Raw genomic sequence first — 14,997 nt, forward strand, 5'->3', positions numbered from 1 at the left:
TGTACAATTATTAGATGTTCTTGTTGGATAGACCCCCTTAGTATGATGTAATGAATGCCCTTCTTCATCTCTTGTTACAGCTTTTAGTTTAAAATCTAGTTTGCCTGATATAAGTATTGCTACTCTGGCTTTCTTCTGATATCCATTTGCATGGTAAATATTTCTTTATCTCCTCACTTTCAATCTACAGGTGTCTTTCAGTCTAAAATGAGTCTCTTGCTGGCAGCAAATAGATGGGTCTTGTTTTTTTTTTTTTTAATATATGAAATTTACTGTCAAATTGGTTTCCATACAACACCCAGTGCTCATCCCAAAAGGTGCCCTCCTCAATACCCATCACCCAACCTCCCCTCCCTCCCACCCCCCATCAACCCTCAGTTTGTTCTCAGCTTTTAAGAGTCTCTTATGCTTTGGCTCTCTCCCACTCTAACCTCTTTTTTTTTTTTTTTCCTTCCCCTCCCCCATGGGTTTCTGTTAAGTTTCTCAGGATCCACATAAGAGTGAAACCATATGGTATCTGTCTTTCTCTGTATGGCTTATTTCACTTAGCATCACACTCTCCAGTTCCATCCACGTTGCTACAAAAGGCCATATTTCGTTTTTTCTCATTGCCACGTAGTATTCCATTGTGTATATAAACCACAATTTCTTTATCCATTCATCAGTTGATGGACATTTAGGCTCTTTCCATAATTTGGCTATTGTTGAGAGTGCTGCTAGAAACATTGGGGTACAAGTGCGCCTATGCATCAGTACTCCTGTATCCCTTGGATAAATTCCTAGCAGTGCTATTGCTGGGTCATAGGGTAGGTCTATTTTTAATTTTATGAGGAAACTCCACACTGCTTTCCAGAGTGGCTGCACCAATTTGCATTCCCACCAACAGTGCAAGAGGGTTCCCGTTTCTCCACATCCTCTCCAGCATCTATAGTCTCCTGATTTGTTCATTTTGGCCACTCTGACTGGCATGAGGTGATATCTGAGTGTGGTTTTGATTTGTATTTCCCTGATGAGGAGCGACGCTGAACATCTTTTCATGTGCCTGTTGGCCATCCGGATGTCTTCTTTAGAGAAGTGTCTATTCATGTTTTCTGCCCATTTCTTCACTGGGTTATTTGTTTTTCGGGTGTGGAGTTTGGTGAGCTCTTTATAGATTTTGGATACTAGCCCTTTGTCCGATATGTCATTTGCAAATATCTTTTCCCATTCCGTTGGTTGCCTTTTAGTTTTGTTGGTTGTTTCCTTTGCTGTGCAGAAGCTTTTTATCTTCATAAGGTCCCAGTAATTCACTTTTGCTTTTAATTCCCTTGCCTTTGGGGATGTGTCGAGGAAGAGATTGCTACGGCTGAGGTCAGAGAGGTCTTTTCCTGCTTTCTCCTCTAAGGTTTTGATGGTTTCCTGTCTCACATTCGGGTCCTTTATCCATTTTGAGTTTATTTTTGTGAATGGTGTGAGAAAGTGGTCTATTTTCAACCTTCTACATGTTGCTGTCCAGTTCTCCCAGCACCATTTGTTAAAGAGACTGTCTTTTTTCCATTGGATGTTCTTTCTTGCTTTGTCAAAGATGAGTTGGCCATACGTTTGTGGGTCTAGTTCTGGGGTTTCTATTCTATTCCATTGGTCTAAGTGTCTGTTTTTGTGCCAATACCATGCTGTCTTCATGACGACAGCTTTGTAGTAGAGGCTAAATTCTGGGATTGTGATGCCTCCTGCTTTGGTCTTCTTCAAAATTACTTGGGCTATTCGGGGCCTTTTGTGCTTCCATATGAATTTTAGGATTGCTTGTTCTAGTTTCGAGAAGAATGCTGGTGCAGTTTTGATTGAGATTGCATTGAATGTGTAGATAGCTTTGGGTAGTATTGACATTTTGATAATATTTATTCTTCCAATCCATGAGCAGGGAATGTCTTTCCATTTCTTTAAATCTTCTTCAATTACCTTCATAAGCTTTCTATAGTTTTCAGCATACAGATCCTTTACATCTTTGGTTAGATTTATTCCTAGGTATTTTATGCTTCTTGGTGCAATTGTGAATGGGATCAGTTTCTTTATTTGTCTTTCTGTTGCTTCATTGTTAGTGTATAAGAATGCAACTGATTTCTGTACATTGATTTTGTATCCTGCAACTTTGCTGAATTCATGTATCAGTTCTAGCAGACTTTTGGTGGAGTCTATCGGATTTTCCATGTATAATATCATGTCATCTGCAAAAAGCGAAAGCTTGACTTCATCTTTGCCAATTTGGATGCCTTTGATTTCCTTTTGTTGTCTGATTGCTGATGCTAGAACTTCCAGCACTATGTTAAACAACAGCGGTGAGAGTGGGCATCCCTGTCGTGTTCCCGATCTCAGGGAAAAGCTCTCAGTTTTTCCCCATTGAGGATGATGTTAGCTGTGGGCTTTTCATAAATGGCTTTTATGATCTTTAAGTATGTTCCTTCTATCCCGACTTTCTCAAGGGTTTTTATTAAGAAAGGGTGCTGGATTTTGTCAAAGGCCTTTTCTGCATCGATTGACAGGATCATATGGTTCTCTTTTTTTTGCTAATGTGATGTATCACGTTGATTGATTTGCGAATGTTGAACCAGACCTGCATCCCAGGAATGAATCCCACTTGATCATGGTGAATAATTCTTTTTATATGCCATTGAATTCGATTTGCTAGTATCTTATTGAGAATTTTTGCATCCATATTCATCAGGGATATTGACCTGTAGTTCTCTTTTTTTTACTGGGTCTCTGTCTGGTTTAGGAATCAAAGTAATACTGGCTTCATAGAATGAGTCTGGAAGTTTTCATTCCCCTTCTATTTCTTGGAATAGCTTGAGAAGGATAGGTATTATCTCTGCTTTAAACGTCTGGTAGAACTCCCCTGGGAAGCCATCTGGTCCTGGACTCTTATTTTTTGGGAGATTTTTGATAACCGATTCAATTTCTTTGCTGGTTATGGGTCTGTTCAAGCTTTCTATTTCCTCCTGATTGAGTTTTGGAAGAGTGTGGGTGTTCAGGAATTTGTCCATTTCTTCCAGGTTGTCCAATTTGTTGGCATATGATTTTTCATAGTATTCCCTGATAATTGTTTGTATCTCTGAGGGATTGGTTGTAATAATTCCATTTTCATTCATGATTTTATCTATTTGGGTCATCTCCCTTTTCCTTTTGAGAAGCCTGGCTAGGGGTTTGTTAATTTTGTTTATTTTTTCAAAAAACCAACTCTTGGTTTCGCTTATCTGCTCTCCAGTTTTTTTAGATTCTATATTGTTTATTTCTGCTCTGATCTTTATTATTTCTCTTCTTCTGCTGGGTTTAGGCTGCCTTTGCTGTTCTGCTTCTATTTCCTTTAGGTGTGCTGTTAGATTTTGTATTTGGGATTTTTCTTGTTTCTTGAGATAGGCCTGGATTGCAATGTATTTTCCTCTCAGGACTGCCTTCGCTGCGTCCCAAAGCGCTTGGATTGTTGTATTTTCATTTTCGTTTGTTTCCATATATTTTTTAATTTCTTCTCTAATTGCCTGGTTGACCCACTCATTCGTTAGTAGGGTGTTCTTTAACCTCCATGTTTTTGGAGGTTTTCCAGACTTTTTTCTGTGGTTGATTTCAAGCTTCACAGCATTGTGGTCTGAAAGTATGCATGGTATGATTTCAATTCTTGTAAACTTATGAAGGGCTGTTTTGTGACCCAGTATATGATCTATCTTGGAGAATGTTCCATATGCACTCGAGAAGAAAGTATATTCTGTTGCTTTGGGATGCAGAGTTCTAAATATATCTGTCAAGTCCATCTGATCCAATGTCTCATTCAGGGCCCTTGTTTCTTTATTGACCGTGTGTCTAGATGATCTATCCATTTCTGTAAGTGGGGTGTTAAAGTCCCCTGCAATTACCACATTCTTATCAATAAGGTTGCTTATGTTTATGAGTAATTGTTTTATATATTTGGGGGCTCCAGTATTCGGCGCATACACATTTATAATTGTTAGCTCTTCCTGATGGATAGACCCTGTCACTATTATATAACGTCCTTCTTCATCTCTTGTTACAGCCTTTAATTTAAAGTCTAGTTTGTCTGATATAAGTATGGCTACTCCAGCTTTCTTTTGGCTTCCCGTAGCATGATAAATAGTTCTCCATCCCGTCACTCTCAATCTAAAGGTGTCCTCAGGTCTAAAATGAGTCTCTTGTAGACAGCGAATAGATGGGTCTTGTTTTTTTATCCATTCTGATACCCTATGTCTTTTGGTTGGTGCATTTAATCCATTTACATTCAGTGTTATTATAGAAAGATATGGGTTTAGAGTCATTGTGATGTCTGTATGTTTTATGCTTGTAGTGATGTCTCTGGTACTTTGTCTCACAGGGTCCCCCTTAGGATCTCTTGTAGGGCTGGTTTAGTGGTGACAAATTCCTTCAGTTTTTGTTTGTTTGGGAAGACCTTTATCTCTCCTTCTATCCTAAATGACAGACTTGCTGGATAAAGGATTCTCGGCTGCATATTTTTTCTGTCTAGCACACTGAAAATCTCGTGCCAATTCTTTCTGGCCTGCCAAGTTTCAAAAGAGAGATCAGTCACGAGTCTTATAGGTCTCCCTTTATATGTGAGGGCACGTTTATCCCTTGCTGCTTTCAGAATTTTCTCTTTATCCTTGTATTTTGCCAGTTTCACTATGATATGTCGTGCAGAAGATCGATTCAAGTTACGTCTGAAGGGAGTTCTCTGTTCCTCTTGGATTTCAATGCCTTTTTCCTTCCCCAGTTCAGGGAAGTTCTCAGCTATAATTTCTTCAAGTACCCCTTCAGCACCTTTCCCTCTCTCTTCCTCCTCTGGGATACCAATTATGCGTATATTATTTCTTTTTAGTGTATCACTTAGTTCTCTAATTTTCCCCTCATACTCCTGGATTTTTTTATCTCTCTTTTTCTCAGCTTCCTCTTTTTCCATAACTTTATCTTCTAGTTCACCTATTCTCTCCTCTGCCTCTTCAATCCGAGCCGTGTTGGTTTCCATTTTGTTATGCATTTCGTTTAAAGCGTTTTTCAGCTCCTCGTGACTGTTCCTTAGTCCCCGATCTCTGTAGCAAGAGATTCTCTGCTGTCAGCTATACTGTTTTCAAGTCCAGCGATTAATTTTATGACTATTATTCTAAATTCACTTTCTGTTATATTATTTAAATCCTTTTTGATCAGCTCATTAGCTGTTGTTATTTCCTGGAGATTCTTCTGAGGGGAATTCTTCCGCTTGGTCATTTTGGATAGTCCCTGGCGTGGTGAGGACCTGCAGGGCACTTCCCCTGTGCTGTGGTGCATAACTGGAGTTGGTGGGCGGAGTCGCAGTCAGACCTGATGTCTGCCCCCAGCCCACCGCTGTGTCCACAGTCAGACTGGTGCGTGCCTTCTCTTCCCCTCTCCTAGGGGCGGGATTCACTGTGGGGTGGCATGGCCCATCTGGGCTACTTGCACACTGCCAGGCTTGTGATGCTGGGGATCTGGCGTCTTAGCTGGGGTGGGTAGGCAAGGTGCACCGGGGCAGGAGGGGCAGGCTTAGCTCGCTTCTCCTTAGGTGATCCACTTCAGGAGGGGCCCTGTGGCAGCGGGAGGGAGTCAGATCCGCTGCCGGAGGTTTGGCTCTGCAGAAGCACAGAGTTGGGTGTTTGCGCAGAGCGAGCAAGTTCCCTGGCAAGAACTGATTCCCTTTGGGATTTTGGCTGGGGGATGGGCAGGGGAGATGGCACTGGCGAGCGTCTTTGTTCCCCACCAAACTGAGCTCTGTCGTCAGGGGGCTCAGCAGCTCTCCTTCCCTTTGTCCTCCAGCCTTCCCGTTTTCTTAGCAGAGCTGTTAACTTATGACCTCCCAGACGCTAAGTCGCGCTTGCTGTCGGAACACAGTCTGTCAGGCCCCTCCGCTTTTGCCAGGCAGACTCGGGGGCTCTGCTTGGCCAGCGAGCCGCCCCTCCGCCCCGGCTCCCTCCCGCCAGTCCGTGGAGCACGCACCACCTCACCGTCCTTCCTACCCTCTTCCGTGGGCCTCTCATCTGCGCTTGGCTCCGGAGACTCCGTTCTGCTAATCCTCTGGCGGGTCTGGGTTATTTAGGCAGGTGTAGGTGGAATCTAAGTGATCAGCAGGACGCGCGGTGAGCCCAGCGTCCTCCTACGCCGCCATCTTCCCTCTCTCCTCGCCAAAATAATGTCATTGAAATGAGGATTATTTTCAGTTCCCCATATAGGGCGATCTGGAGAGGAGAGCTTGATCCAGCGAGACCAGATAGAATGTTCTAACAAAACTGATGACAGTCGCGGATGTGGTGTGCACGGGAAAGAGAAAACTCAGATATTACTCTGAAACTTCTGTCCCAGATAAGGAGAATGATGGAAGTTGAGGCATCTTTTACCAGGGAACATAGAGCAACCAGAAGGCTTCAGGTTGACTGGAAATGTCCACCAGGCACATGGGCAGATATATATCTGTTTTGAATTTATTCCTGACTCCCCTCCAGAGTAATTAACAGGCATTATCTACCCAAGGAATGGAACAAATAGGAAGTTCATGTTCTAAGGAGCTGCCTTGTTTGTGCCAGTGGCCCCACGCTAGCTCTTTATTAATTGCACCACCTGGGATGCTGATAGGGAACTGAGCTTTGGAACATTTCAGGCCTGGCATGGAATGCAGTTTTTACACAAGTGTCTTGTGGTTCAGAAATCCGATTTCACAGCTTATCTTCCATTAGATGAAAGTGTTTACGGTGTGTCTGGAGCTGGAGTAAGTTCCTGTGGGTGCCCAAGAGCAGGGGCCTCCTCTCTCCTCTCATTAATTTGCTGATGCCTGCACTGACGCAGCGGTGAAATACTGGGGAGAGAGGGTCTTGTTTTTTTTAAATCTATTCTGATACTCTGTGTGTTTTGATTGGAGTATGTAGCTCATTTACAGTTGGAGTAATTACTGACAGATAGGAATTTAGTGCCATTTCATTACAGAACAAATATGTTAAACTGTCTATACTACCCCAAAGAATGCACACATTTAATGCAATCTATATTAAAATACCAACAGCATTTTTCACAGGACTACAATGAATAATCCTAAAATTTGCATGCAGCCAGAAAAGACCTGGAATAGCCAAAGCTATCTTGAAAAAGAAGAGCAAAGCTGGAGGCATATTATCATTCCAGAATTCAACTTATATTATGAAGCTGTAGCCATCAAGACAGTATGGTAGTGGCACAAAAACAGACACATAGATCCATGCAACAGAATAGAAAACCCAGAAATGGGCCCACAGCTCTATGGTTAACTAATCTTTAAGAAAGAAGGAAACACTATTGATGGAAAAGAAGACAGTCTCTTCAACAAATGGTACTGTGAAAACTGGAGAGCAACACGCAAAAGAATGAAACTGGACCACTTTCTTACACCATATAAAAAAATAAATTCAAAATGGATGAAAGAACTAAATGTGAGACAGGAAACCATCAATGTCCTGGAGGAGAACACAGGCAGTTACCTCTTTGACACCAGTCATAGCAACTTCTTATTTCCAGAGGCAGGGGAAACAAAAGCAAAAAAAACCCCATTGAAACTACACCAAAATAAAAAGCTTCTGCACAGAGGAGGAAATTATCAACAAAACTAAAAGGCAACCTTTGGAATGGGAGATGATACTTGCAAATGACATATCTGATAAAGGGTTAGTATCCAAAATATACAAAGAACTTATAAAAATCAACACCCAAAAAACAAATAACCCAATTAAAAATGGGCAAAAGACATGAAGAGACATTTGCTCCAAAGAAGACATACAGATGGCTAATAGACACATGAAAAGATGCTCAATATCACTCATCATCAGGGAAATACATATCAAAACTACAATGAGATACCACCTTATAACAGTCAGAATGGCTAAAATTAACAATGCAGGAAACAAGATATGATACCAAGGATGCAGAGAAAGGGGAATCCTCTTACATTGTTGTTGGGAATGCAAACTGGTGCAGGCACTGTGGAAGATAGTAAGGAGGTTCCTCAGAGAGTTAAAAACAGAACTACCCTATGATTCAGCAATTGCACTACTAGGTATTTATCCAAAGGATACAAAGTACTGATTTGAAGGGATAATGTTTATAGCAGCATTATCAACAATAGTCAAATTGTGGAAACAGCCCAAATGCCCATTGATTGATGAATGGATGGAGAAGATGTAGTATGTATGTATGTATGTATGTATGTATGTATGTATGCATGTGTGTGTATTACTCAGCTATTAAGTAATGAAATCTTGCCATTTACAATGATATGGATGGAGCTAGAATGTATTATGCTAAGTGAAACAAGTCAGCCAGAGAAAGACAAATACTACATGATCTCACTCATACATGGAATTTAATAACCAAAACAGATAAACATAGGGCAAAGGGGGAAAACAAGAGATAGGGAGGCAAACCATAAGAGACTCTTAACTATACAGAATAAACTGAGGGTTGATGGAGGGTAGGTGGGCAGGGGGATGGGCTAAATGGGTGATGGGTACTAAGGAAGGCACTTGTGGTGACCACTGGGTGTTATATATAGTGATAAGTTGTGCTCCTGAAGCCAATGTTACACAATATGTTAACTAACTAGAATTTAAGTAAAATATTGAAAAATAGGAATTGGAAATACTGGTATTATTATCAGATAATTATCAGACAATCTGATTATACACCTAAAAATTCACTCCAAATTTATGACTAATAAAATGACTAATAAAATGATATAGCAAGGTCACTCAATACAAAAGTTAACATACAAAACCAACTGCATTTCTGCACCCTAGCCATGAACAAACAGAAACAAACATTCTAAACATGTTATTTACTTTAGACTATAAAAGCACAGATACCCAGGAATACATTTAAGGTAATGTGCAAGACCTCTTTACTAAAATTTACAAAATATTATTAAAACGCTATTGAAATAAAGTAGGCAAAAATGAAGAGATATACTATATTCATAGATTGAAAAATTCAGCATTACTATGGTATACACTCTTCCCAAATTAGCCTATCAATGAAATCACATTCATAGTTCTAGCAGGTTGTGTATGTGTCTGTGTGTGAAAAGCTAATTCTAAAGTTCACATAAAAATACAAGTACCAAGGATAGCCAAGGAAACAAATTTAGAAGACTTATACAACCATATATCAAGATATTATAAAACTATAATAATTAAAACTGTGGTATTTACCAAGGACAGAAAAACTGATGAAACAGAAGAGTCTATAAACAGATTCATAGATAAATGTTCACCTGAATTATGAATGTGACTCTTCAACATAGCTGAATAAACTTTCCAAGATGATGACCTTTTCAATAAATCATCTGAGATAATCGGATACCCAAATGGGAGAAAATATAATTTGACTCTGACCTCATGCTGCATATAAAAATCAAGTCCAAAGAGATTCATATAGAAATAAAAAATAATGGAGACTTTAGATGGAAACACGGGAGAATATCTTCATAATGAAGAAGTATGCAAATATCTCTTAGGACACAAACAACATAATCATAAAGAAAAATATAAATTGGACTATATTAAAATTAATAACTTCTATTTCTCAAAAGACACCAATAAGAAAGTGAAAAGTCAACACCCAGAGGAGATATTTGTCATGTATACATGAAAATCATTCTGAAAAACTAAAGTTGAAACCATGCAAAACCTAGAACCCCCAAATTCTACTACTAAATATATATTCAACCAAAATGTGTATGTATGTTCTCTAAGAGGCTGTATAAGAATATTTTTATCATCATCTAAATGGCTATCAACAGTAGAACAGATGAAGTGTGGTATATCCATCAGTAGAGTATAAGCAACAACATCACTCTCTGCCTCCTGCTCCTCTCTCTGTCCTATCCTTGCCCCTGAGGATTTGGAGTGTCTATTGTAGTTATCCCATGCCCATATCAGCATCATGGTGGGTATGCGTGAGGAGGGAGGAGAGAGATAACTTGTCTCTCATGTCCCAGGTCTCCAGATTGAGAAGGACAATGAACAGGGAAGTGAATCTAAGGAAACACATTTTCACCAGGACCTCGTTTCGACACAAGATCTTGGACACTGACCTGATGTTCCAATGCAATGAAATTCTGAGCTTTGAGGGAAGGAGTGAATCGATTTTGAATGTGAGAAGAATTTAAATAATTTCAGGTGTTGGTAAATTACAGAAAGCCAAAAGTTATTTGCTATTCTTTTTATGGACAGATGGAGCTTAATTTCTTTACCTTAGTCACTGGCTTGGCCCTCGTGACTTCTTTGATCTATAGAAGGTAGTGAAAATGAGATTCTAGGATTTCCAAAGCTAGGTTTTATGAAAATCATGCAGTTTTCACCTTGATCTCTTAAAATGTTTGCTGTCAAGAGGCCCACTTTCAGAACGCTGCTGCCAGTGCTGTGAGCAGCCCACATGATTTGGAAAGGCCAGGCACAGGTGCACAGACCTGTGCACTGGAAAATGCATGAGTTATTAAAAAATAGTCCTGATAAAACTAGCTATTGTGAGTAATTAAAAGTAAAAGTAGATCTTTTTCTTTCACTATACCACAACATAAATTGCAAGTAAATTAAAATTTGGGTTGATGGGCATTAAGGAGGGCACTTGTTATGATTAACACTGGGTATTATATTTAAGGGATGAATCACTAAATTCTACTCCTGAAAGGAATGCTACACTGTATGTTAAGTAACTTGAAGTTAAATAAAATATTGCAAGAAAAAAGGAGAAAAAATTTTAAATGTACTGTTTAAAATTTAGAAGAAATAACTAAATGACATTTTCCTGTTATGTAAGATGGAAAGACTTTTCAGTATAAAAGTAATGGAAAAAATCACAAAGCCACATATCTGTCAATTTTGACTATAAAAAACATTTTAAAAAAGTTGTAGACGTCTTGGAATGGCAAGGACAGAAAACAACACCCATAAAATATTTTCATTTGTTTTATTGCCTCTAACATCCATTTTAAAACCCCACAAATATCCCAGTAGATAAAGGAGAAACATATTAATAGGATAATTTGGGGAATAATTAACCATCGTTAAAAAGCAGATGAAACAAATCGTCAATCTCACTAGTAACCAGAGACATGTGAGTTAGAAAAATGAGATTATTTTCTATCTGTGGAATTGTTGACGATTAAAACCAGTAATGATACTAGGACAAAGTGTGGTTAAGAACATGGATTCTAGGGTCATGCAGACTTAGGTTGGAATTCTACCACCTTCATTTAGTAGTTGTATGACCTTGGTCAAGTCGTTATCTTCCCTGGACCTCTGTTTCATCATCTGTAAAATGGGAATAATAATAGTTCCTGTATCTAAGCTTCCTGTATTACTTGAGATTGTGTAATGAAAGTGTTCAATAATATTAATAATAGTATCAATTCAATAGTATTAATAAAAATACAGGACATAAAACATTTTTAGCAGCTTCTAGGTATCAGACATTATGGTTGGTGTGCTCTATATAGGCTGCCTCATTTAGTTGAGAGTTTAGGACTTGAGGAGGTTGCTCTACATTAGGATTACTTTGTTTAGGAAAATCACCAACAGAAATCATTATAATTTATATATCTGACACTTTCCTCAATGCAATTTTGCTTAGAGTATGGGACAGAAATTCAACTGTCCAGTGCATATGTACAATTTCCTAGGGACCTGCTGGTCAGGCTGAAGTGCACTGTATCCCAGCAAGAGGCCTCAGAATCACACTCCTGAGACCGACATCTGAGCTTAACTCTGGGAAATATTTGCCCTCAGTTCTCCCAGCATCCAGCCAGGGTTGGCTGCAGGAAAGGCTGCACAATGACACTGAGGTTGGCTCTAATGAGCACTTTGGGAGATGTTTTCAAGAAGTCTTTAAAACCCTAAGAAAGTCTCTTGTCTTCTCAGGCTTAGGGAAGCTGCAAAGGAATCATACACTCCATGTTCCTAGTGAACTCTGGACTCAATAGACACAAACTCTGCTGACTGAGTCTTAAAGATCCCAGAAACTTCCTCATTGTGAATTATCCATCCAGGAGAAAGAAATGGAAAATCTGAAGATGCCGGACACTGATCCATGCTCTCACAGGTGAGAATCTACAAGGGGCAGGACACACACACACACACACACACACACACACACACACACACACACTTCCCAACACAACAACTAGGCAGAAGTTTCCTGGGTAGATGAGCTGACTCTCCACCTAAGATCAGAAGTCACTCTACGAACCAAAGAACAAATAGAGGATTAACTATTCACAGAAACGTCTAAGGCCGTAGTTTTTACAAGGCCAATATGGAATGAGCTCTCACACCAGCTCTCTCTAAATCCCAGGGGAGCAGAACAGAGTGGCTACTTTCAAGCCCAGAGAACCAGAGCCTGATTCCTTCCATCTTCCTTCCTCTGATGAAAAGTAAATATTGGAGAAATATGGTACAATTGTAGGGGTAAAGGCACAGGCTCTGGAGTCAGGCACACCTGCATTTGAATGCCATTTACTAGCTATCTGATCTTGAATACATCAAATATCTCTGAAGCTCAGTGTCATCATTTACAAGGATAGTAGCACCTATGTCATGGCCTTATGAAGAATAAAAGAATGCCATGAAGATGTCTGGTATTTAACCAGTCTCTACAAATAGGAGCTGATCATGATGAGAGGCCAGGAGAACTGAAATATCAGTTCCTAGAGTGAATACAAGTACAAAGAAGCAGAAGAGGAAGAGGACAGTGACAAAGAAGAGACAGTGATCATGGGGTGGGTGTGGCCCCCTTCCTGTTTGTGGAGAGGAGGAGATGCGGTAGATGGGACATCACAGATACTCACTGCCCTTAGCCCACATACCCTGTGGCCCCAGTTAGGGAAGGGCATAGGGAGGGGAGCTAAATGGTGCGGTCAAGTTCTAGGGATTGGGGAAGCTAGTAGAGAGGAGGCTATTTTGTCTAATTGGTGAGTGAGTGTGTGTGTGTGTGTGTGTGTGTGTGTGTGTGTGTGTGTGTGTTGGGGGAGAGGCATCAAAGGAAATTATCAATCACTAAACATTAATGACTTTTCCAATCATGCCTTCAAGGATATGCTCAATTCTTAGCTCCTCCAATAGCTTACACTGATTTCTCTAGTCAAACTGATATCTTCCCTGGACCCCATTTAAACCAAAAGCACAATCTGCACTTGTATGGATATTATCTTGCCTGTTTCTATGTCCTGTGGGTATTTTCTTACATGTCCAATGAGATCCAAGATTCTCATTGTCAAGGTCCATTTATTCTCCTTTTTCCCCCAATATAGTTCTGGCTACACAGATACATCTGTGGTTGATCTAATAATTAAATACTAACAGAGGGAATATCTGAACAGATAACAAGAACTACAGGGATGGGAAAACCAAGCAGAGTGAACCAAACTGCTATTTCAGACTTCTTCCTTCTAGGACTCTCTGAGCAGCCAGGGGAGCAACCTCTCCTATTTGGCGTTTTTCTGGGCGTGTACCTGTTCACCATGACAGGGAACCTGCTCATCATCCTGGTCATCAACTCTGACCCACACCTTCATACTCCCATGTACTTCTTCCTGGCAAACTTATCATTAACTGATGTCTGTTTCACCTCTGCTTCAATACCCAAAATGCTGGCCAACATTCATACCCAGAGTTGGACCATCTCCCATTCTGGTTGCCTTGCACAGCTGTATCTCCTCCTTGTGTTTGGTGGCCTCGACAACTGCCTTCTGGCTGTGATGGCATATGACCACTATGTGGTCTACTGTCAGCTACTCCATTACAGCACAGCTATGAGTCCCCAACTTTGTGCACTAATGCTGGGTGCTAACCAACTGCCCATGTGCTGGGTGCTAACCAACTGCCCTGCCCTGGTGAACACACTGCCTCTGACCCGTGTGGCCTTCTGTGCCCACAAAGCCATCCCTCACTTCTACTGTGATCCTAGTGCTCTACTGAAGCTTGCCTGCTCAGATACCCGCATTAATGAGCTGATGATCATCACCATGGGCCTGATGTTCCTCACGGTTCCCCTCATGCTGATTGTCCTCTCCTATGTCCACATTTCCTGGGCTATGTTTGGCGTCTCATCTCCTGGAGGGTGCTAGAAAGCCTTCTCTACCTGTGGTTCTCACCTCACAGTGGTTCTGCTGTTCTATGGATCTCTTATGGGTGTTTATTTATTTCCTCCATCAACTCACTCTGCAGAAAGTCAAAGCAGGGATGCCATTCTCTATGGTGATTATCCCCATGCTAAATCCATTCATCTATAGCTTGAGGAACAGAGATATGAAGGAGGCCTTGCGTAAACTATTTGGCAATTGAAAAACATTCCTCTCACCATGACGGTGATGCCTGGTCCTGGTATCCTGAGCAACCCTGCCCTCCATCATTTTGGTAATTTCACCACTCTCAGACTGATTTTTAAGGGAAGGTTATCAGGTAACTCCGGGTTAGGGGCACAACAAAAAGGAGATTCTCACTCATTTATTTGGCTTTAGAATGAGATGTTCTGTCTCAGGCTTTCTCTGGATCTCAGTGCTAAGGGAAGGCAAGACACCATTCTCCCTTCTCATCTCTAAAACCAGAGTATTAGCCAGAGTGAACTAAAGTATATGACATACACTCTGGATTCAAGTACCCCTACTCTTGGGTACTATGGCACAGGGTGAAGGTATGAGAATACAAACATGTATTGAGTATTTACAAGGTTCCTCATTGTTCTTCACATCAGTTCTTTGAGGCAGGGTTGTGAAAAGTATGACTCAGAATGTGAATAACTTCCCCAAACCAGGTAAGTTTGATTCTAATACTCATCCTCTTTCTACTATACCACATTGTGGACATCATGATAAATATTGAAGGATTGTCATAGGAGGTGAAGAATTAAATTAATATATATTTTATGGTATTTCCTTAATATTTCATTTCTTTAACTCAAGAACACTCCTTCCTGTTATTGTAATGGCTGGTG

At 40.4% G+C, this 14,997-nt stretch overlaps 1 protein-coding gene across 1 annotated transcript; it reads left to right on the top strand.

The window, feature by feature from the left end:
• Positions 1-13,402: 13,402 nt before the first annotated feature.
• Positions 13,403-14,369, top strand: LOC112850646 (olfactory receptor 1N2-like). Its single transcript, XM_025914195.1, is given in 2 exon segments — positions 13,403-14,259; positions 14,261-14,369. Coding segments are annotated over 2 exon segments (966 nt in total).
• Positions 14,370-14,997: the final 628 nt, after the last annotated feature.

Source organism: Puma concolor, chromosome D4 (genome assembly GCF_028749965.1).
Source record: "Puma concolor isolate L17-30 chromosome D4, mPumCon1.1.hap2, whole genome shotgun sequence".
NCBI lineage: Eukaryota > Metazoa > Chordata > Mammalia > Carnivora > Felidae > Puma > Puma concolor.